This window comes from Silurus aristotelis (genome assembly GCF_946808225.1).
Source record: "Silurus aristotelis genome assembly, chromosome: 25".
Classification (NCBI taxonomy): Eukaryota; Metazoa; Chordata; class Actinopteri; order Siluriformes; family Siluridae; genus Silurus; species Silurus aristotelis.
This window is the reverse complement of record NC_139598.1, coordinates 54,440-77,908: the sequence shown is the minus strand read 5'-3', so window position 1 is coordinate 77,908 and position 23,469 is coordinate 54,440. Positions and strand designations below refer to the sequence as shown.

At 40.5% G+C, this 23,469-nt stretch overlaps 2 protein-coding genes and 1 long non-coding RNA gene across 13 annotated transcripts in view; 2 read left to right on the top strand and 1 right to left on the bottom strand.

The window, feature by feature from the left end:
• Positions 1–2,473, top strand: part of dip2ca (disco-interacting protein 2 homolog Ca) — a 50,666-nt gene extending 48,193 nt beyond the window's left edge. The window contains exons 22-28 of the mRNA XM_083530442.1: positions 359–377; positions 571–632; positions 871–928; positions 1,007–1,081; positions 1,197–1,371; positions 1,515–1,638; positions 1,785–2,473. Coding sequence (XP_083386568.1) covers positions 359–377; positions 571–632; positions 871–928; positions 1,007–1,081; positions 1,197–1,371; positions 1,515–1,638; positions 1,785–2,037 — 766 coding nt within the window. The 3' untranslated portion in view covers positions 2,038–2,473. The remainder of the gene's footprint in view (positions 1–358; positions 378–570; positions 633–870; positions 929–1,006; positions 1,082–1,196; positions 1,372–1,514; positions 1,639–1,784) is intronic.
• Positions 2,474–3,988: 1,515 nt separating this feature from the next.
• zmynd11 (zinc finger, MYND-type containing 11) lies at positions 3,989–21,282 on the bottom strand. 11 transcript variants are annotated; one of them, XM_083529156.1, is made up of 17 exons: positions 20,989–21,276; positions 19,915–20,111; positions 19,192–19,323; positions 18,961–19,120; positions 15,360–15,383; positions 9,206–9,492; positions 8,968–9,045; positions 8,764–8,856; positions 8,446–8,533; positions 8,309–8,364; positions 8,149–8,226; positions 7,957–8,075; positions 7,600–7,804; positions 7,166–7,234; positions 6,766–7,053; positions 6,314–6,499; positions 3,989–5,527 (listed from the first exon to the last, which is right to left on the bottom strand). In XM_083529156.1, the coding sequence occupies exons 6-17, from the start codon at positions 9,386–9,388 to the stop codon at positions 5,405–5,407; spliced, it is 1,566 nt and encodes a 521-aa protein (XP_083385282.1). In that variant the 5' UTR covers positions 9,389–9,492; positions 15,360–15,383; positions 18,961–19,120; positions 19,192–19,323; positions 19,915–20,111; positions 20,989–21,276; the 3' UTR covers positions 3,989–5,404. The 11 variants fall into 11 exon arrangements, with proteins under 11 accessions (XP_083385282.1, XP_083385281.1, XP_083385286.1 ...); XM_083529155.1 differs by having other exon boundaries at positions 19,915–20,038; XM_083529160.1 differs by having other exon boundaries at positions 9,206–9,367; positions 19,915–20,038.
• Positions 5,535–6,059, top strand: LOC310719445. Its single transcript, XR_014531484.1, has 2 exons — positions 5,535–5,769; positions 5,843–6,059. It is a non-coding gene; the product is annotated as an uncharacterized lncRNA (long non-coding RNA).
• Positions 21,283–23,469: the final 2,187 nt, after the last annotated feature.

The window sequence follows — 23,469 nt, the reverse complement described above, 5'->3', positions numbered from 1 at the left end:
CTTCATGGACTAATTTACTAATGATCACTAATGATCTTTGTTTTGTTTTTGAATTGATTTTATCAATTTAAAATTATATTGTCAACAAACAGCATGTTAGTCGTTATTGGGATTAAATTCGGTGATGACCATAACAAACTTTTTATTACAATTTACACTAAAGAAACTAAATGCAACTTCTAAACTTCACCAGGCCTCAATGCAGCAAGTGTCTCATTGAAGAAGTGGATTATGTCACGCTAAAGTCTGTTGTGTAAGAATCTGGGTGTGTAAATGTGTGTGTGTGTGTGTGTGTGTGTGTGTGTGTGTGTGTGTGGTGTGTGTGTGTGTGTGTGTGTGTGTGGGTGTGGGTGTGAAGATTTCATATCTTTAATCAGGTTCATATTTTAACCAAAGTAGTATATATTTTTATGTATTTTTTATTTTTCATTAAACACTTAATGCTTTTTTTTTTACTAACCTACTGCAGTCACTCACCATTAAAGAGGTCTGACTGAGTGCTTACTTCCTCTGTGTGTGTGTGTGTGTGTGTGTGTGTGTGTGTGTGTGTGTGTGTGTGTGTGTTTTTAGGGCACTTCTGGACCGGACCCAACAACTGTGTATGTAGACATGAGAGCACTCAGACATGACAGGTGTGTGTGTGTGTGTGTGTGTGTGTGTGTGTGTGTGTGTGTTTGTTTGTGTTTTTACTGACATTGACATTCACTCTTTGTGTGGTTAAAAGCTAAAAGCTGCATAAATTGTTCCTTCTTTGTCTATGCAGTGTGTGTGTGTGTGTGTGTGTGTGTGTGTGTGTGTGGGTGTGTGTGTGTGTGTGTGTGTGTGTGTGTGTGTGAAAACATTAACAGTTGGATAATGTTTTTATCTCAGAGTGCGTCTGGTTGAACGAGGTTCTCCACACAGTCTGCCGCTCATGGAGTCTGGAAAGGTAAATGTTACACACAGGTGTGTTTGATCTCAGTGTAGACGCATCACCACTGAAACACACTTTACTTGAAATCTGCAGATTTTACCTGGAGTACGCATCATAATTGCTAATCCTGAAACAAAGGGTCCATTAGGAGATTCTCATCTTGGAGAGGTTTGTTACTATTATATATCTACTACTATACTACATTATATAATTCACATTTACAAGAATGTATATAATGCTGGCATGGTTCCTAATGGTTCTTTATGGTTCCTCTCGGCTGCAGATTTGGGTGCACAGCATTCACAACGGGAGCGGTTACTTCACTGTGTACGGAGATGAGACTCTGCAATCTGACCACTTCAACTCACGCCTGAGCTTTGGAGACACGCAGACCGTGTGGGCAAGAACTGGATACCTGGGGTTCCTGAGACGCACTGAGCTCACTGACGCCAGTGGAGGTCACCTTACACACACACACACACACACACACACACACACACACACACACACACACACACACACACACACACACACACCCAGAGTGTTGCTGTATGGTGTGTGTAATTGTAAGGTATGTAGTGAAGGTTTTTTGTGTTTACAGAGAGACACGATGCCCTGTATGTGGTTGGAGCTTTGGATGAGGCAATGGAGCTCAGAGGGATGAGGTATCATCCCATCGACATCGAAACCTCTGTCATCCGCGCTCACAAAAGCATTATGGAATGGTACAACCACACAAACACACTTATATCACACGGATATATCAAACATCCAGATGATTGTGGGTAAATTAAACATGTTGCTGATTATTAAACATTCAGAAATGCACTTATTATGCTTAACATGTCAGTTGTGTGTGTGTGCGTTGCAGTGCTGTGTTCCCATGGACCAACTTGTTGGTGGTGGTGGTGGAGTTGGAGGGCTCAGAGCAGGAGGCGTTGGATTTGGTGCCATTGGTGACGAATGCGGTGTTGGAGGAACATTACCTGATTGTGGGCGTGGTCGTGGTGGTGGACATCGGCGTCATTCCCATCAACTCTCGTGGAGAAAAACAGAGGATGCACCTGCGTGATGGCTTTCTGGCCGATCAGCTTGACCCCATTTATGTGGCCTACAACATGTAGCTGTGTGTCTGAGTGTATTGCTGTGTGTCTGCTACTAAGTGGGCGGAGCTTCAGCACAAAATAAATAATGACAATAAATTGACAATAAAGATCAATGAGAGACACAGGAGCCCTAAAGGAGATGCAGCAAAATGGAGAAAAGTGGAGGACAGGTACAGGATGGATGCAGGACAGATGATTGGTTCGGAGTGGAGGAGATCTGGAGGTGCTTTTGCTCGGCTGGAAATTCGCTTTGTTTTTTTTTGGTCCAAATTGAGTCACGACATTTTTACCTTTTATGAGAATGGAGATTTTATGTTGACTGTGAGTTTGGAATATGTATTTATACACACCCACACACACACACACACACACACACACACACACACACACACACACACACACTCCCACACACACCCACCCACCCACACACACACACACACACACCCACCCACCCACCCACACACACACACACACACACACACACTCACACAACACACACATACACACAACACACAACACGCACACCACACGCACACACACAACACACACACACACAAACACACACAAACACACACAAACACACAAAGTTAAGAAGAGGTACAACACCAGTCTTTGTATGTATGTGCAGCTTTTCCTCCAACAGTTTTAGTTCATTTTAAGTTTAACTTTTTAAATGTCCCACAGCAGAGATTCAGTTGTTTAATTTGGGTGTAAAAAAGCCAAATTAACTGTGTAATTAATGTACAGTAAATAGTTCGTATTTATTTTGTTCATTTTAAAAGCGAGGAGACATGGGAAAATGTTTTCCTCATTAACATTGCTAATATAAATAAAGCTTTGTATAATCTTGAGTAACATCAAGAAAATGTACAAATATAAATAATATATATAGATCTATAAATAAATATAAAATATTTATTAAAATACAATCTAAGAAACACCAATGAATCTGATGCAGTACTTCTCATTTGCATGGCATCTGTTGTAGACAAAAGTTTTAAGTTATTTTACACACACACACACACACACACACACACACACACACACGCACATTCAGCATAACCTTGTGTTCTGATTGTGTTTCAATGCCTCGTTTGTGTTTAAGTTGCAATTTATTTTTTTTTATTTTTGTAACTTCATTTATTTATTTATTAACAGATTTGTACAGAAGAGTTTTAGGGCCATGTCGAGTTCTTCACACACACGCACGCACGCACGCACACACACACACACACACACACACACACACACACACACACACACACACACACACACACACACCAAAGCCTGAGGACTGGCTGCTCTGTGTGATGTCAGATTCATGCATCGACTCAGACGAGGAACTGTGAAGAGAATTAATAACTGAAATATGAGAAACAAAATACCAGGAATATACTGAAACTTCAGCCTCAGTGTGGAACTTTTAAAGCTTATGAGTCTTTTCACAACAGCTGATAAAAACATTTATATCTTTTTGTCTCTAATCACATTATCATTCCTTTATTTTTTAATAAGCATAATTATAATTTGTACTGTGTGGGAAATGTTTACACTTCATCACTGAGTGAAAGTTTAATCTTTTTTTTTTAAGAAGGAATGAAGTCTTACATTTCAGAAAGTGAAAAAAGTAAATGTGCACATTACGGTTCCTCCTGTCACATTAACGTTCCTCCTTTGTTGAAATGTGGGTTGATGTGAGCAAATCTGCATGGTGTGTGTACATATTGTTGTTTACCTAAAAAAACCCACAAAAAGACAAAAAAAGATTTTTGTATGGTGCAGGTGTGATTCGAATTGTTTTGTACACATAAATAAAAGTATTAAATGACACTTTTATAGACGCCTGCTTTGGCCAAACTTCAGAAGATTATGGTGCAATAAAGTGCTTTAATTGGTACAAGTATGGTTGTTTAGTTTGATCAGAAGTAACTACACCCCCTGAGGTACAGAAAGATTGTCAAATACACAATTAAAGGTTTGATATGTTTATTGTTTATCATACAGAATTACTGTTACAGAGTGTAATGCAGGGTGGGGCAGAGCCATTTTATACAGACACACCCACAAAGTGGCAGGACTTTTACACCACATGACTCCAAACGCATATCTGAAAGGAAACACCAGGCTCGGACTCGGTCACACTTTCGGAACTCGTTGTTTTTTGCCCGCAATACAAAATAATCCGCAAATACAAAACAAAGTCGTTTCCTTAAAAAAAAAAAAAAAAAAAATACAAATAAAAAAAAAAATTAAAAAAAAAGAGAAAATTGATCAATTCACTGCATTAAATCCAGCAGTGAGAGAAACGAGAAGCAGAGAATAAACACAAGCAAGTTTTCATGCGCACTGGAATGAGATTTTCTCAGAATTACAAATAATTCTTTAAGTTTTTGACAAAATCAAATACAGTTAATGCATTCATGAAATGTACATAACGCTTCTGACGTGCAAATCTTAGAATCACGTTTAGCGTCAGATGTTTATATACACGTAGTGCAACAGAGATGAGCAGAAGATTCTTAAATGCATTAAAAATGAGTTAAAAATAAAGCTGGTGAAAACTGATCTCAGGTTTCCTTCATCATTCAGCTAAAACCACATCAGCTTCTGAAACTCAGCATTAAAATAACCTTTTCTCAAACACAACGGAATCGGAGTGCACTGTTGAATGTAGAATTTACGCTGATTTCTGTACAGCTCAGAACCTTCTCGAACAAACTCGTAGAAAAACGTGGAATTTATTTCATTTCCATCTGTAACTCACGCAGGAGCAGCAGAATGCAGAGACGTGTGAAACATGGAAACATGAAGATCATGATGTGTTTTACACAAGAATTTGTGAACTGTGGAGATTCATGCTTTAGAGCACATAAATAATCTGGTCTCATTAAAGGTTATTTTTCTATATTAAAATGTGAAATAAAATGTAAAATAAAATGTAAAATGTGCATATTCATCAATGGAAGATTGTATTTTTTGCCATCTTCAACCCTGTTCCCAAAACACAACACTTCACAACCAATAAAATCCCGAAAAAAACTCAATAAAACACCGACATCCATCAACAAAGGAGTGAATAGAAAAGTCAAATATCTACACAGAAAGTGATTCAGAACCACATGTTTAAAAAGGTTATTACTTCACATTTTAGTTAGTTTGTAGGCAAGCAAGGCTCTTTTCATTTTACAGCAAATGAAAGATTTACATAAAATATAATCAAATCAAATAAAAGGTAAAATCGGTTCCTCGCCATGTTGTGCCTCAGCTTTACTGAGGAAAAATGTCTATTTTGAGGAAAGTGTTTAAAACGTGGGGTGATGGAAATCATCCATCGGCGTGACGTAGGTGGGTGGAGCTAAAATGGTCTGTTGTGATTGGCTGCTGCTCATCTCTTCCTGCGACAGGTGCGTTTGTGATCGGCGTGCCAGTGTTCCTGCTGGCACTTGATGGAACAGTACGACGTGTTCCAGCAGCAGTGGTACATCGCTTCCTCCTCACAGTTATAGCACTGTTTTACACACACACACACACACACACACACACACACACACACACACACACATACACACACACATACACACACACATACACACACACATACACACACACATACACACACACACATACACACACACACACATACACACACACACACACACACACACACACACACACACACACACACACACACACACACACACACACACACACACACACAATGACATTAGTGAGGCTCATAAAACTCCATTAGTCTCACGTGAAGATCATTTTAAATAAACTTGTTTACAGATGGTCCAAAAATAAATAAATGAAAAACATTCAGCATTATTGTGAAATAATTTGTATCCAAATCAGGTAAAGGATGAATTACAGCACATTCTTATGTTTTTAACGTCTAATATTTCTTTATATGATGCCTTTTAGCAGGAAATAAAAGTATTTTAGAAAATATTTATTTATTTAGTGTAAACGTTAATACAGAAACTTTAAACCTGGAGAGTAATCTGTAACTCCACATGATTTAAATGCTATTTTTTAAAGTAAAAAGAAAATAATTCACCAAGATAAATAACACTGTGTTCCTAAATTGTGTGTATATGTGTGTGTGTATATATATATATATGTGCGTGTGTGTCAGTGTGTGTTTAAGTTTAAGTGTGTGTGTGTGTAATTGTGTTTGTAAGTGTTTGTGTGTGTGTGTGTGTGTAATTGTGTTTTTAAGTGTGTGTTTGTGTGTGTGTGAGCTCATCATGCCTGAAAGACCATGAAGTGTAAAGTTTGTTTTTGGACTGACCCACTGCTTCTTCTTGGTCTGAGAGACAAGCTGCTTGTGTTGATTTACCATCTTCTTCATCTCCTCCATCAGCTCCTCTTTACATTTCTCCTTTACCTGCTTACATTTGCGCTCCATCTCCACCTGCGTGTTCGCCACCGCTTTACTCACCGCCTGCCTCTTCTCCTCCTCCATCTCCACCCTCAGCTGCACAGACACACATTTACTACAAACTGCAGAACCACCACCAGAACCCATGAATCCTATTGTGCAGCATCATCAGCAACACTTTCCTGCTCACATCTGTCATTGCACTTATTCTAAAGTGAATGCATTAAAAAAACAAATCATGTAAAAGCAGTTTAATCTTTTCCTCACCAGCATTACAACTTTTCCACAGATATATAAAACACAAACTCGCTAAATAAAATTCCATCAGAATGATCCTGTGGTGAATAAGTGCTGAATTTCACCTTGTCCAGTGCCTCCTTCAGCACTCGCTCTGTCTCACGTTTGTTTTCTGCCTTCATCATCTCCTTGACTTCACTGAAGATCTTGGTGTACTTGTCATGGCACATGTTTTGACAGCTGCCCTCATTAAGTGTCTGTGTGGCACGATGCAGCATGCGGGGAACAGGAGACGAGGATGATGATGAAGACTTTTTGGTTTGTGTTGAGACAGACATACGCTCAGGCTGGTGAGGAGCCGCGGTGGGAATCTCCTGACTTGAACTCACTGCCTCCACCTCAGGCTCAGGCTCCTGCTAAAACACAAGAATAATGAAAAGAGGAGTTTTCCACACACACACACACACACACACACACACACACACACACACACGACAAATAAACTTCTAGTGAATGGAAACATACCTCCTCTTTGGGTTCTGGTGGTTGTGAACGGCGACTCTTTTTTGCTTTTGGCTCCAGATTACTCTTTGACTAAAACATAACAGATAAAAAAGCATTGATGACTGAGAGGAAAAACACTGGGTTCTGTGCATTACTGTGTGTGTTTCTGTGTGTGTGCGCGTGTGTTTGTGTGAGTGTGTGTGTGTGTGTGAGAGTGTGTTTGTGTGAGTGATTGTGCGTGTGTGAGTGTTTGTGAGTGTGTATGAGTATGTATTTGTGTGTTTGTGTGTGTGTGTGTGTGTGTGTGTGTATGTGTGTAAGTGTGTGTGTGCGTGAGTGTGTATATGTGTGTGAGTGAGTGTGTGTGTGTGTATGTGTGTGTGTATGTGTGTGTTTGTGTGTGTGTGAGAGTGTGTATGTGTGTATCACAGCAGTAGTCTGTGTTCTGCAATTGCCTGCTCGTTGCTGGTGGAGGAGATGCTGGACTCTGCCTCGTCCTGTCGCTCGTCAGTGCGTCCCTTCCATGTTCGTCCCTCACGGAGGAAGCGCTGATGGAGCTCCAGTTCCTCACACGCCTTTTTCCAGCCACTACTGCGCTTCACCTGCAGCTGTTGCACGTTTACCGAAATCTCCTGAATGTTGTCTGAAGGGATCCAGGCTCTGAAGAGAACACACGTACACACAAGCTAGATTAGTCAGTCATCACCACATACAAGTCACAGTTTAAATCCCTATAGTTTCAGCCGTTGCTGTGAAGCCGTCAATTTTCTGATTTGTTCTGCTGTTCACATTTTTCTGTGTTCAATTCTCACCTCTGGTGTTGGTGACCAAAAAAGCGAACATCAACCTGGTTCCCTTCTCGCTGCATGACTTTTGCAGGCCAGTAACCAAAACCCTTCATTCTAGCCCATACCAGCTCATGGCTTGGAACCTGAACAAACACACAAACACAGGTTAGGACCATGTAACAGTAAGTTTGGACAGTAGATATGAGTAGTACTTACACAGGGATAACAGAACCAGTTTTCAGGCCGAGCGTTGGATAGATGGAAACAGTTTCTGCACAACATCAACTCATTCAACTAGGGGGAAAAAAGGTTTGAAGTTCAACATTCTCACTCAAAAACTTTATAGTTACTTTATTGGGTCATTGTCAGCTCTGACCTCATGGCACGTGTCATTGTAGAGAAGTCTGGCAATTTCAGTTTGCTCATTGCGTGCTGCAGAGGAAAAAAGCACGAGTCAGAGATCAACACATATATCATTAGATACGTCACGACTTCCAGCTTCATCAATCTGACCTCCATGCAGAATCGCAGTGTTGTGGACAATCAACTGAGCATCTGCTTTAAACTCCTCAAAGTTCTTGTACTTGCCCTCAGAAATGTTCTGCAGGTGAAATGAGAAGGAGAAGACAAGATTTATAAGCTCTCAATATCTTCTGATTTCTAAATGTTTCAAGATAGCTGTAAATATCTTCTACACAGACCAAACTAGATAAAGAAAATTAAGAGTTTACAGCAAGAATTACCGCAGTCTTTGACAAATTATATTTAATACATTTTATCCAGATTTTGTACAAGCACTTTTCTGAATCTGAGCACTGCCTCATGACTCACCTCCTGAATGTTATCTACATCCAGGGCCGTGTGGATCAGCCTCCGGTACATGGCCTGCTTGGTCTCTTTGCCTCTCTTGTGCAGGTCAATGGCCTAAATGACAGAAATGCAGCAGCGAGTGAGTGAGAGCTGCACACTGGATAATGTATAAAACCTAAGAAAAGGAGAAGAAATGATTTTACAGATACAGAAGTATAAACATACCCGTTCTTTCATACGTGCAAGTATGAACCTCAGATATATGACCATTTCCTGTTTAGTAAAGTTTCTTCTTTTACTGCCCTGTGAAAAGCACAAATACAAAAACACAGAATTTTTGTCATGTTTAGCAAAAAAAAAAATAAAAAAGAAATTGTATGTGTGTGCATGTGCACGTGTGTATGTGTGCATGTATGTGTGTATAGGTATGTGTGCGTGTGTGCGCATGCATGCATGTGCGTACCCGGCAGACAGTGCACTGCCAGTGAGAGGTGGTGTCTCTGGGCCGAAGCTCGTCAGTGAGACAGCGGAGGTGATAGACGCGGAAGCAGCTGTCGCACTCCAATACGTCTCCTGGAAGGTGACACTCAAAACAGTACCAGTCGTGACTCTCTGCCTCCCAGTCCTGCAACACACACACACACATACACACAGCACAGTGATGGGCGTGAACCCTCCGCCCTGGCCACGCCCCCTCGCCTGTAATGTGGCCTGTGGCTCGGTGCAGACTCGATTACAGCACACTGAGAGCTGGAAGAAGAAGATGAGCTGCATCACAATTCACCACGTCACACACACCTAGCTGCCTGTTTATTAACCACAGCACGTGCACACACACACACACACACACACACACACACACACACACAGTAATGTTCTAGCGTGTGTATGACTAATAGATAGGTGTTTCACTATGCGAATCGCTTTGGGCATGACCAACTACAAAAACTCCTATGACACCACGTCTGTCTTGACAGACAGGTCGACCTGAGATCAGGCTCTGCCCCACCTTTATTACTCAGGTCTACCCCTTACAATATCATTGCAGCGAGATTTCTTTCCATTCCTGTGCAAGGAGGAAAGTGCTGGTAAAACACCTCACTCTTTTCAAAGAACCTGGGATTACATTAAGTAACCCATCATTTTTTTTCTAACTTCGCTCTGTGTTTTACTATGGGAGATCTAGACCACTCCCGGATTGCACGTGATCTCGCTATACCCAATGACATGGGCTCTGGCCGTCTGGCTCCTAGCACTGCATGTGCTAAGGATGACAGACACATTCAGCCTACCAAAATAAACTGCCAACCGGCTGCCGCACAAATTTCCTGAACAGAAACTACCTTAAGTAGGGTCCATTATGTCGCCATCCCCCTAGTACAGTGGGCCCTCAGACCCTCAGGTGCCTGAGAACCTCGGCATTCATATGCTAGAGATATAGCCTCAACAATCCAGTGAGACAGCCGCTGTCTTGACAACGGCTTCCCCTTGTAAGGAGCAGCCCAAGACACAAACAGCTGGTCATTCTTCCTGAAGCTTGCCGTTCTCTTGACATACGAATGGAGAGCCCGCACTGGGCATAAGGAATTCAACCTCTCCTCCTCCCAGAAGAGAATGGAGGAGGGTGAAAATCCGAAAGTACTGCAATGGGACATCTATAAGAAGAATCCATCACTATTAGTACAAACACCGGGTTAGGGCAAAAGGAAACTTTCGTGAGCCCTGGGGCAAACAGGATGGACTGACAGACTGATAGACACTGGCCTCTTACGGCATGCTCCTTTCATAAAACGACTTCGCCTAAAAAAAAAAAACGAAAAACGCCTACTTGCAGGTTCGTTACCAAACCCGACATGACACGCAGAAATAGCTGCCAGATATACTTTCAAAGTAGAAAAAGCTTTCCCTTTATCCAGCAGAAAACATATGTCTCTCACAAAACACTGGAAAGAGACAATGTGACTATGGTCACACCACTCTTCAAAAACTCACTATTTATTGTTATAAAGTGTGCGCGTAGATGAGGCTCTGGCACACTGAATAGTGTGTATAACCGATGGGGGTGAACCTGCCACACTCAAGTTCCAACCTTTTACGGGCCAGGCCCAGAGAGCTATCCTTTCTGGGTGTGGATGATAAATCCCCCCGCCCGGGACAGGAGGTCCCTCCGTGAAGGGGCCGGACAGCAGCGGGACTGACAGCAGCTAAACTATCTCGGCAACCCAGTGTCTGGATGCCCAGCTTGGAGCTATCAGAACCAGTGACAAGCCCAGTGACAAGTTTTTTAACTCGGCTTGCACATCGCCCTCAGCCCCCGGCTTGGATGCGATGCTGCAATCTTTATTGCGCAGACGTCTAAACCGGCGTGCGTCTAAACATATTTTGTAAATGCTTAGTGACACTGAACAGTTTTCCTCATTCCTTGAACCCGAGGAGAACTTAAGGAGAAAGCCCTTATGGAGCTCATCACCAGGCTGTGTTCCCTTATCCTTCTCTTTGCAGGCAGAGAAAGGAGGATATAAGGTAGCATGCTTCTTCTTTTGCTCCTCGGGGTGGGGCAGACGGTTTCTAGCCACCATGGCCGCAACGAATGCTTCCCCCATGGTCCTAAACCGTCCGATCTCGAATGCTGGCCAACATGCTACCTGCTGAGAGCCGGTCTTACACTCCTCGCACTCACCGGTCTTCCTCTCGCAGCTGTGACTGCAGCAAATCCCAGTTGCGTTGGCTGAGAGGGCGGTTTTTGTGTCAGCTTGCGAGGTAAACAGAGGTTGAAAGCTTCGTCCTCCTGTTTCCTGAGAGTGCTGGTTTCTCTCATTTTCTCAAGAGCTGGACCAAACAGACATTTAGCGGGGTCGTAGGCAACATCCATGACAGGTTCAGCCACAACGCTCTCTTACCGGACACAGCCAAGCCGCAGATCTGAACTATGCCTCGTGAAGAGCGCAGAATTGGGTCATTCACCACACAAATCTCATCCCAAAGTGCCGGGTTAGATACTTCCATGTCGAAGCTGCTGCCCCATCTCCTCTGAAATCTCTGCCTGGTACGTGGACAGTAAAGTCACAGCATTCAGCGAGCACACTAACTGCGCCGCGTATTTGTACAGCCTCTGATGGATGGACACCGTCACTCTTTTCCTTTTGCCTGGAAGTGAAATTTGAGAGGAGGCAGAAATAGAGCCCCGATTCTGATTGAGGTGGTAGGCCACCAAAGACTCTATGGGCCAACCCCAGCTCTCCTATCCCTTAAATCTCCAGCTTAGAGCACCCTTTCGTGGGAAGCTTGCTTTTGAATGGGCTAGACCAATAGCGACACATCTTCATGCAAGCCAGCATGGCGGGCAGGAGTTATCTAGCTGCGGGTTGAGCAGGCGGCAGCCTTTTCGCGCCATAAAGGTCCCTTTCAGCTCCCTCTGCATCCTGGGCCGCAGGCCAAGCTAGGCCTAGCTTAGCCGTGGTTTGCTTGCATACCACGTGCAGGTTACAGTCCGCCTGCGTGGCCGAGTTGCCTGTGTCTCGACTCTTAGGCCGGGAAGGGACCACTGTCGTCCTCATCCTCTATATCCAAGTCGAGGAGGTCAGAGTTAGCATCGCCCTCTGCGTCCTCGTTATCGAACAGAGGTGGCATGACCGGCGATTCGGTCTCCATCAAGTCCGCCCAGCTCGTGGTAGCTCACAGCCGATTTGCAACAACCATAGACTTTGTGGCAGCACCGGACAGACATGGGTCTTGTTGGTTAGCCACCGCCACTCTCAGCCGTCTCTCTAAAATTTTTACCAGCATTGACGGGCATTAGCATGCTTGCGGGTCTGCAATCGACATTTGAGCGTGCTTCGAGCCCATGCACGCGATGCACATCAGGTGAGGGTCCCTGCCTAAGATGGTTGCTCCACATGACGATCCCGCACATGGGCGGGGTGCCACCTCCCTGATCTTCGACTCATTCCCCTTGGCGGGGGATGACCGTTGACATGGCTGAGTATAGAGAAAATCGAGACTCATCACAACACGTTAGTCTATCGATATTCGCAGGACAGTTAGCCCTTCGAAGGCTTCGCCTTGGCGCGTAAAGCCTTTAGTTAGCTTGACGCTACCAAGTCCCTACTGTGTAATTAATACCCGGCAGGTCGGAAAAAGGAATAGCGCGCCTCGACGCAGACACTATACCGAGTTTCGCGAAGTCGCTTAGCATGATCCTGTATGACTGGTCTCACGTTCGGAATCCAATGACGGTTCAGCAAAAACCAGCCGAGAACTGGATGTGCTGAGAGAGCTTGATGTAGTCCCTCACGGGAAAAAAGCGTAAATGATATTGTAAGGGGTCAACCTGAGTAATAAAGGTGGGGCGGAGCCTGATCTCAGGTCGACCTGTCTGTCAAGACAGACATGTTGTCATAGGAGCTTCCGTAGTTGGTCAGGCCCAAAGCGATTCCCATAGTAAAACACAGAGCGAAGTTAGAAAAAGAACACAGAGCTTCACATTTTCCACATTCTGTTATGTTAAAGCTTTATTTGAAAATAGATTACGTTCATTAATTTCCTCAAAATTCTACAAACAAAACCCCATAATGACAACATGAAAGAAGTTTGTTTGAATTTATTAGAAGAAATTTTTTTTTAAATCAAAATCACATGTACAGTACATAAGTATTTAGAGCCTTTGCCATGACACTCAAAATTGAGCTCATGTGCATCCTGTTTCCTTTTACCATCCTTGAGATGTTTCTACAACTTTCAGTTCAGATTCAGTTGATTGGAGATAATATGGAAAGACACACACCTGTCTATAGAAGGTCCAACAGTTACAGTGCATGTCAGAGCTCAAACCAAGCCATTAAGTCAAAGGAATTGTCTGTAGACCTCAGAGACAGGATTGTATAGAGGCACAGATCTGGGGAAGTGGACAGAAACATTTCTGCAGCATTGAAGGTCCCAATGAGCACAGTGGCTGCAATCATCCGTAAATGGAAGAAGTTTGGAACTACCAGGACTCATCCTAGAGCAGGTCGCCCGGCCAAACTGAGCGATCGGGGAAGAAGTTCCTTAGTCATGGAGGTGACCAAGAACCCAATGGTCACTCTAAAGCGCCAGCCTTTCTCTGTGGAGAAAGGAGAACCTTCCAGAACAACAACCATCTCTGCAGCACTCCACCAATCAGGCCTGTATGGTAGAGTGGCCAGATCGAAGCCACTCCTCAGTAAAAGACACATGACAGCCCGCCCGGAGTTTCCCCACATGGCACATAAAGTACTCTCAGACCACGAGAAACAAAAACTCTTTGGCCTGAATGCCAGGCGTAATGTCTGGAAGAAACTAGGCATTGCTCATCACATAGCCAATTCCATCACTACAGTGAAGCATTATGGGGCAGCATCATGTTTTTAGCAATGTACAGAGACGTCCTTCAAGAATACCTGCTCCACAGTGCTCTGGACCTCAGACTAGGGCGACGGTTCATCTTCCAACAGGACAGGACCCTAAACACACAGCCAAGATAACAAAGGAGTGGCTACAGGACTCTGTGAATGTCCTTGAGTGACAGACTTGAACCCGATTGAACATCTATAGAGAGATCTGAAAAAGGCTGTGCAACGACATGCCCCATCCAAACTAAAGGAGCTTGAGAGGTTCTGCAAAGAAGAATGGATGAAATGAAAGGAGCTTCAACAGAGCAAAGGCTGTAAAAACTAATGTACATGTTTTTGTTACTTTTATTTGTAATAAATTTGCAAAGATTTCAGAGATTTTATTTACAAATTTAATCCATTTTGGAATAAGGCTCTAACATAAAATGTGGGAAAAGTGACATGCTGTGAATATTTTCCGGATTCACTGTAAATGAAACCAAATAAAAGCTCAAATTCTGCGTCTCTCACATACAACCCCCCCAACACACACACACACACACACACACACACACACACACGCACACACACACACACGCACACACACCTATCTGATTCTTTTATTAATGTGCATTATTGTGTTCTCAGCAATGTAAAGCTTGATTCAGTTGATGATGTTTTATTTGCAGGAAGAACATCTTTGTGTGCTGAACTGGATGTTTATGATGCAGAGAAATCTGGTGAGAGGAAGCTGAACTCAACACCGGTGTTCATGCTCCAGAATCTGTTCAGTACTCTTCAAGTAGAGTGGTTGTGTTATAAAAAGATGTGTTAACAAAACAAATGTGTGTGTGTGTGTGACTGTGAAAATGCTTTTAGGGCAAAGAGTAAGAAGAGAGAGAATGAGTTTTAAACATTCACTGACACACACACACACACACACACACACACACACACACACACACACACACACACACAGCTGACTGACATGGGACAGCTTTCCTACTCAATAAAGCTGTAAAATAATCAGAACATTTTATTTTCCTTTTAATTTCTCATGGCAACTTTTAGTGCTACAAAACAAATAATACTAATGTAAACATACTACTGTATTATTATTATCAGTAGTAGTAATATTAATATTAATTTTGATTTGTTTTAAACAACTGAATTGAGGTAAAAGCTGGTCCTGTGGTCAAGGGACACAAGCTACTACAGGAAAGATAAAGTTAGTAGAGTAGAAGATGTTGGAAATAATTGAGGTCCTACCTTTTCCCCCTCAGACTCCTGCTCCTGTGATTGCAAGTGATCCAGAAAACATTGTTTAAAATCCTAAATAGCCAGATAAATGTTACTTCTGCCCCCCCGCTCGCACGCACGCACGCACGCACGCACACACACACACACACACACACACACACGGAGCCTGACTGAGTGTGTAAATCCAGTTTAAAATATAAAAAATTTAAGATAAACAGATGGTTATTTTAGCAGTCAGACTGAAGATGCTGTAAATTCTTTCTCTCACTCTGGAGAGGAATCTCACCGTTACACTTTACTGTCTTTGAACTCAGAGAGGCTGGAGATGAGGATAAAGTACAGCAAGTAAATATGAAATACCCTAAGATATCTTGACATAAGAAATTGAAAAGAAAAGAAAAAACTAACAAGATTGCTGTTAAATGTCCAGTGATCATGTGTCTAAATTTCTACTGCAGATGTGCTGTAGTACAGTGCAGATGTTCTACAGTATAAACATGCTGTACTATATAACTGTGCAGATGTTCTACAGTATAAACATGCTGTACTATATAACTGTGCAGATGTGCTGTAGTACAGTGCAGATGTTTTACAGTATAAACATGCTGTACTATATAACTGTGCAGATGTTCTACAGTATAAACATGCTGTACTATATAACTGTGCAGATGTGCTGTAGTACAGTGCAGATGTTTTACAGTATAAACATGCTGTACTATATAACTGTGCAGATGTTCTACAGTATAAACATGCTGTACTATATAACTGTGCAGATGTGCTGTAGTACAGTGCAGATGTTCTACAGTATAAACATGCTGTACTATATAACTGTGCAGATGTTCTACAGTATAAACATGCTGTACTATATAACTGTGCAGATGTGCTGTAGTACAGTGCAGATGTTTTACAGTATAAACATGCTGTACTATATAACTGTGCAGATGTTCTACAGTATAAACATGCTGTACTATATAACTGTGCAGATGTGCTGTAGTACAGTGCAGATGTTTTACAGTATAAACATGCTGTACTATATAACTGTGCAGATGTTTTACAGTATAAACATGCTGTACTATATAACTGTGCAGATGTGCTGTAGTACAGTGCAGATGTTTTACAGTATAAACATGCTGTACTATATAACTGTGCAGATGTTTTACAGTATAAACATGCTGTACTATATAACTGTGCAGATGTGCTGTAGTACAGTGCAGATGTTTTACAGTATAAACATGCTGTACTATATAACTGTGCAGATGTTTTACAGTATAAACATGCTGTACTATATAACTGTGCAGATGTGCTGTAGTACAGTGCAGATGTTTTACAGTATAAACATGCTGTACTATATAACTGTGCAGATATTCTACAGTATAAACATGCTGTACTATATAACTGTGCAGATGTGCTGTAGTACATTGCAGATGTTTTACAGTATAAACATGCTGTACTATATAACTGTGCAGATGTGCTGTAGTACAGTGCAGATGTTTTACAGTATAAACATGCTGTACTATATAACTGTGCAGATGTGCTGTAGTACAGTGCAGATGTTTTACAGTATAAACATGCTGTACTATATAACTGTGCAGATGTGCTGTAGTACAGTGCAGATGTTTTACAGTATAAACATGCTGTACTATATAACTGTGCAGATGTTCTACAGTATAAACATGCTGTACTATATAACTGTGCAGATGTGCTGTAGTACAGTGCAGATGTTTTACAGTATAAACATGCTGTACTATATAACTGTGCAGATGTTTTACAGTATAAACATGCTGTACTATATAACTGTGCAAATGTGCTGTAGTACAGTGCAGATGTTTTACAGTATAAACATGCTGTACTATATAACTGTGCAGATGTTCTACAGTATAAACATGCTGTACTATATAACTGTGCAGATGTGCTGTAGTACAGTGCAGATGTTTTACAGTATAAACATGCTGTACTATATAACTGTGCAGATGTTCTACAGTATAAACATGCTGTACTATATAACTGTGCAGATGTGCTGTAGTACAGTGCAGATGTTTTACAGTATAAACATGCTGTACTATATAACTGTGCAGATGTTCTACAGTATAAACATGCTGTACTATATAACTGTGCAGATGTGCTGTAGTACAGTGCAGATGTTTTACAGTATAAACATGCTGTACTATATAACTGTGCAGATGTTCTACAGTATAAACATGCTGTACTATATAACTGTGCAGATGTGCTGTAGTACAGTGCAGATGTTTTACAGTATAAACATGCTGTACTATATAACTGTGCAGATGTTCTACAGTATAAACATGCTGTACTATATAACTGTGCAGATGTGCTGTAGTACAGTGCAGATGTTTTACAGTATAAACATGCTGTACTATATAACTGTGCAGATGTTCTACAGTATAAACATGCTGTACTATATAACTGTGCAGATGTGCTGTAGTACAGTGCAGATGTTTTACAGTATAAACATGCTGTACTATATAACTGTGCAGATGTTCTACAGTATAAACATGCTGTACTATATAACTGTGCAGATGTGCTGTAGTACAGTGCAGATGTTTTACAGTATAAACATGCTGTACTATATAACTGTGCAGATGTGCTGTAGTACAGTGCAGATGTTTTACAGTATAAACATGCTGTACTATATAACTGTGCAGATGTTCTACAGTATAAACATGCTGTACTATATAACTGTGCAGATGTGCTGTAGTACAGTGCAGATGTTTTACAGTATAAACATGCTGTACTATATAACTGTGCAGATGTTCTACAGTATAAACATGCTGTACTATATAACTGTGCAGATGTGCTGTAGTACAGTGCAGATGTTTTACAGTATAAACATGCTGTACTATATAACTGTGCAGATGTGCTGTAGTACAGTGCAGATGTTTTACAGTATAAACATGCTGTACTATATAACTGTGCAGATGTTCTACAGTATAAACATGCTGTACTATATAACTGTGCAGATGTGCTGTAGTACAGTGCAGATGTTTTACAGTATAAACATGCTGTACTATATAACTGTGCAGATGTTCTACAGTATAAACATGCTGTACTATATAACTGTGCAGATGTGCTGTAGTACAGTGCAGATGTTTTACAGTATAAACATGCTGTACTATATAACTGTGCAGATGTTCTACAGTATAAACATGCTGTACTATATAACTGTGCAGATGTGCTGTAGTACAGTGCAGATGTTTTACAGTATAAACATGCTGTTCTATATAACTGTGCAGATGTTCTACAGTATAAACATGCTGTACTATATAACTGTGCAGATGTGCTGTAGTACAGTGCAGATGTTTTACAGTATAAACATGCTGTACTATATAACTGTGCAGATGTTCTACAGTATAAACATGCTGTACTATATAACTGTGCAGATGTGCTGTAGTACAGTGCAGATGTTTTACAGTATAAACATGCTGTACTATATAACTGTGCAGATGTTCTACAGTATAAACATGCTGTACTATATAACTGTGCAGATGTGCTGTAGTACAGTGCAGATGTTTTACAGTATAAACATGCTGTACTATATAACTGTGCAGATGTGCTGTAGTTAAATTGCGGGTGAGTTGCTAGTGTATCTCACCATTTCGTCTCCAGGTAGCCAGTATCCCTCCTGCTCTACTCCAGCTTTAGAGCCCTTACATCCCACAGTGAGTGTCTCCACCACCAGGCCGTCCTTCACCGCTAATACCAGCTGTCTAGAGGTCTCTTTGGGGTGCATCCCATTCACACGGCTCAAATACCTACAACACAACAAACATGTCAGTTCCCCTGTCTTTATCCTGCAGCGGGGAAGAAGAGAAAGAGGACTAACTTTGAGATTCGGTCCATGTTAGCGATTTGTTTCTGGCTGCGAATCACTTTGATGGCTGACCACACGTACTGCACCACTTTGGGGTCGGCCTGCCGCTTCTTCACCACCCGAGACATGGCTGCTCACTCGCACCTGCAGCACACAGTTACACCGAAAGAAACAACTATTTTTTTGTAACATTTTACAAAACTAAACGATTTCTAACCATAAATTATAACAACAAAAATAAATTTATTATTATTTTTTTAAATATTTTTTTTTATAAAGTTGTGTGAACATTTTTTTAAATGTCAAACCGAAGTAAAAAATATTCTGCTTTTAAGTTTTAGAATACGTTTTTTTACATAATGAACGTCGGTCACCTGTAACTGAGTAAATGTATTCACAGCAATATGGATTTTATGTTGTTTTATGTATAATACTACTTTAATAATCCATTTTAACACAAAAACATAATATTTATATATATATATTGAAGTTGAAAGTGTAAAGTTTACAGCACTTGAAACAGAATGGTTGGATTTTTATGAAAGTTCTGTGTGAATTTTAAGAATGATTTAATTTCTATTTCCATAACATGTATAGCATTTGTATAACTGAAACAGCTTCTCCTGAGACCAGAATCTGGGATAACTGGAACTTGAGTCTAAGCATCAGTGCTTTCTGAATTACTTCTCTTTTCAATTAAACAATTACTGAATAATTTGTACTGAAGTTATTCACTTTAGTTCTGCTGGAGCTTTCCAAGATAGAAACCATGAAGAAGGCTGTAGATGTTCTGAGTGGAATTAACCACAGTAATCTTGTGTAACTTCAGTCTGTCCATGTGGATCATCTCTCAGCAGCACTGAAGAGAAATCCAAGCAGAAGAAGAGTGCAGGATGCAGGCAAACCCAGAAAACCGTTCAGGATCGCTGGTACTGTGCAAATATAGCAGTCTGTATCCAGTTTGATAAATAAGTCCAAATGACAATTATAAGAAATTACAGTATTTCAGTAAACTGTGAGATCGAGTGAGAAATTTACAGCAGGAATGTAAAACTTTTACACCTGAACAAGTTATTTTTTTCCCCTAAACTTAAATTTTCACACAAAACCGATGCTCTTTAAAATCTGTAAAACACTGGAGCTGATTTTTTTGCAGGTTTTACAGACACACACCGTTTACCCATGTTACATCTAATCTGTTAGAACCGAAATGGAACCATAAATAACCACACAGGGAGACAGGGCAGACGGACAGACACACACACACACAAAACAAACAGACAAACAAACAGACAAACAAACAGACAGACACACACACACACACACACACACACACACACAAAACAAACAGACAGACACACACACACAAAACAAACAGACAGACACACACACACACTTACGCGCGCCTCCGGTTACGTGAAACCCAGTGGTGGAATGTGAAAACACACGTGAGGCTTAGGGTTAGAAGAGATTTAGTGGTTTTGTTTTTCCGCAGTATAAATAAAGACACACATACAACAGGGGGAACAGCGGAAAGAAGGTGTGTTTCTTGTTATAAACTAAGAAATTACATGGAGCACAGAACAGATTTTCAGGAAGATGTGATAAACCCAGCTGATGTTGTAATGAGACAGAGGTACAGAATAACGCCGTCACAGCGCTTCGTCCTCGGGGCTGATGCTAACAGGCTACACGGCGCCATGTTGCTGTTCCTACCTCGCTTCAAGACAAAACCAGAGTCGGACTGGATTATTTTGGTCCCGAAGCAGAGAATTGCATCAGATTGAGCGAGTTTTTGATTTTACTCACCGCTGTTTGACAGCTAAAGTAGCGCCGAGGTTGATATTCGCCCCGTGGAGACTGTTAGCGCTTTTACATTTGTGTTTCCGGAGTTAAATGTCAGAATTAGCACAATTCAGATCAGCTAAACACAGGCAGCCGAAAAATATGGGCTGAATCCCAAACGACCCCAAACTCCCTGACTGGTTGCACTACATAGGGTGTAAAGAAATGCCTTCTAAAGCTGCCATAGCGCACTACTTGGTACACTACATGTCCAAGTCTAAGCGGTTTGTAATTCAGCCTGGATTTAACGTGTGGTAACCCCTATCGGTGGGACGCAGAACTGCAGGCGGATTTTCTGCACGTAGCCTTCCGAGATCTATTGAAACGCTAATGCAGAAAGAATAAAATATTTTTAAATCTTATAACAATCATATTTCCTTTAAACTCTGTCTGAATATCAATTCTATACACAATTAAGTTAAGTATATATATATATATATATATATATATATATATATATATATATATATATATATATATATATATATATTCTAGGATTTTTATTTAATGTGACTGCAGGATCATTTCAGTGAAAGACAAATAAAACTGCTTTCATTATATGTGCAGTTTCTCCATCAGTCACAAGATGGCAGTCTCTTACACGGTTTAGAAACCAGGACCTTCACCTGGTAGTCCTGTGGAACACCTGGGAACTGTAAATATGTAAATATGTAAATAATGGTTATGTTTTAAATTGTGTTATTTGTATGAAAAAATTCTGTCCATGCACCGTATATGACAGATTTAGAGTTTTGACTTCACTATTACCTTTTGACAGGTGGGAAGTAACGAAGTACAAATACTGTACTTAAGTAGATTTTTTTGGTATCAGTATTTTACTCCACTAGTTATTTTTCAGAAAACATTTTACTTTCACTCATTACATTTTTACACAAATATCTGTACTTTCTACTTCTTAAATTTTCAAACCAGCCTATCGACCCTTCTTTGTGTGGCTTTTTTACTGGTGTATTATTTCCTGGCTATCAGATGTAGATGTAGGCAAGCAGAGCAAACAATGAGAGAGCAACAAGAGGAATGGTTCATGTGAATTCAGAAGGAGACACCGATGTAAAAATAAACAAAAACAAAGACATTCCCCAACACCATGGCCATATATAAGGGAGATGTTCAAAATTATCGGTGTAAAAAAGTGCTGGCTTTCAAAAATTCGCCGTCAAATTTGAGTAAGCACATACAGGTAATTCAACGCTTTATCGTTATATCTTTCATGTCATGAGCCATTTTAATGTTTAAAGTTTTTTTCCCTACAATTTTGTTTGTCTTTTATATAAGGGATGCTGCCACATGTTGCTATTTTTTAAAATAAGGATGTTCTTAATGTTCTTAATTTCTGTAGTATGTAGCTTTCATAAAAAATCTGAGGTTTAGTCAGATAGTTTCTATATGTTGTAGAACTGCTATACAGGTGAAGTATAAATGATAAACTTCCTGTTTGAACTTCAATAAAATGCACAGAAAAACTTACCTTATATTTATCATTCGTAAAAAATCATAATAACTTTGAGTTGTTTTTAAGGACAGCTGGAAAAACCCTACAGTCTGAGATATGACCTGGGGATGGCAAATAAATAAATAAATATATATACATATTTAAATGTCATCTTAGTCTTTTTTCTGCTTGTATTCTATATGGTGGTTGTTCAGCCTGGATACATTCAGTTTTTTTATTAATACATTGATATAATGTGAGGTTCAGTTACCAGCGTGACACTGAAACAGGTGTACTAACGGCTACTTTTTACTGAAGTACATGTCAGAGCACAAACTTCTTTACTTTAACTTGAGTAAAAAAGCGTAGTCACTACTTCAACTTTTACTGAAGTCTTTTAAAACATGAGTATCTGTACTTCTACTTAAGTAAACGATGTGTATACTTTTGCCACCTCTGCCTTTTGAATGGTTTAAAAGTGAATTCGTCATCATTATTTGGAACAGCATATTTAGAGATTCTTCCAAAATGTCAATAAAGCAGTTTACATTCTCAGTTATTTTACAAGTAATAACATCCATGTTGTAATATAATTGTTGAAGATAAAATAAAATCTTTAAACATTCTGAATATTAAAAAAAAAAGGCAAAACACACAAAACAAACTCTAATATAGTTATTTTAGCAAAAAATATATTCTTAACAAAAGATCCAAAGTAGTGTTGCTGTAAGAGTAAATAAATGTGTATACTGTAAAGTTTTCAGTGGTAGCTCAGTGTTTAAGACTTTTGACTGCTGAGTGAAAGGTAATGATGAGCTGCCACTGCTGGGTCCTTAACCCTCAACTTCTCAGTTTAAAAAAAAATGACAAATGTTAGTTGCTCTGGATAAGGGTGTTTGCAAAATGCCATAAATGTACGATAAGATGAAATGATGCAAAAGATTTTTGTTTCAATGGAAAATATTTAGCTGGGGTAAAACTCCAGGCAAAAG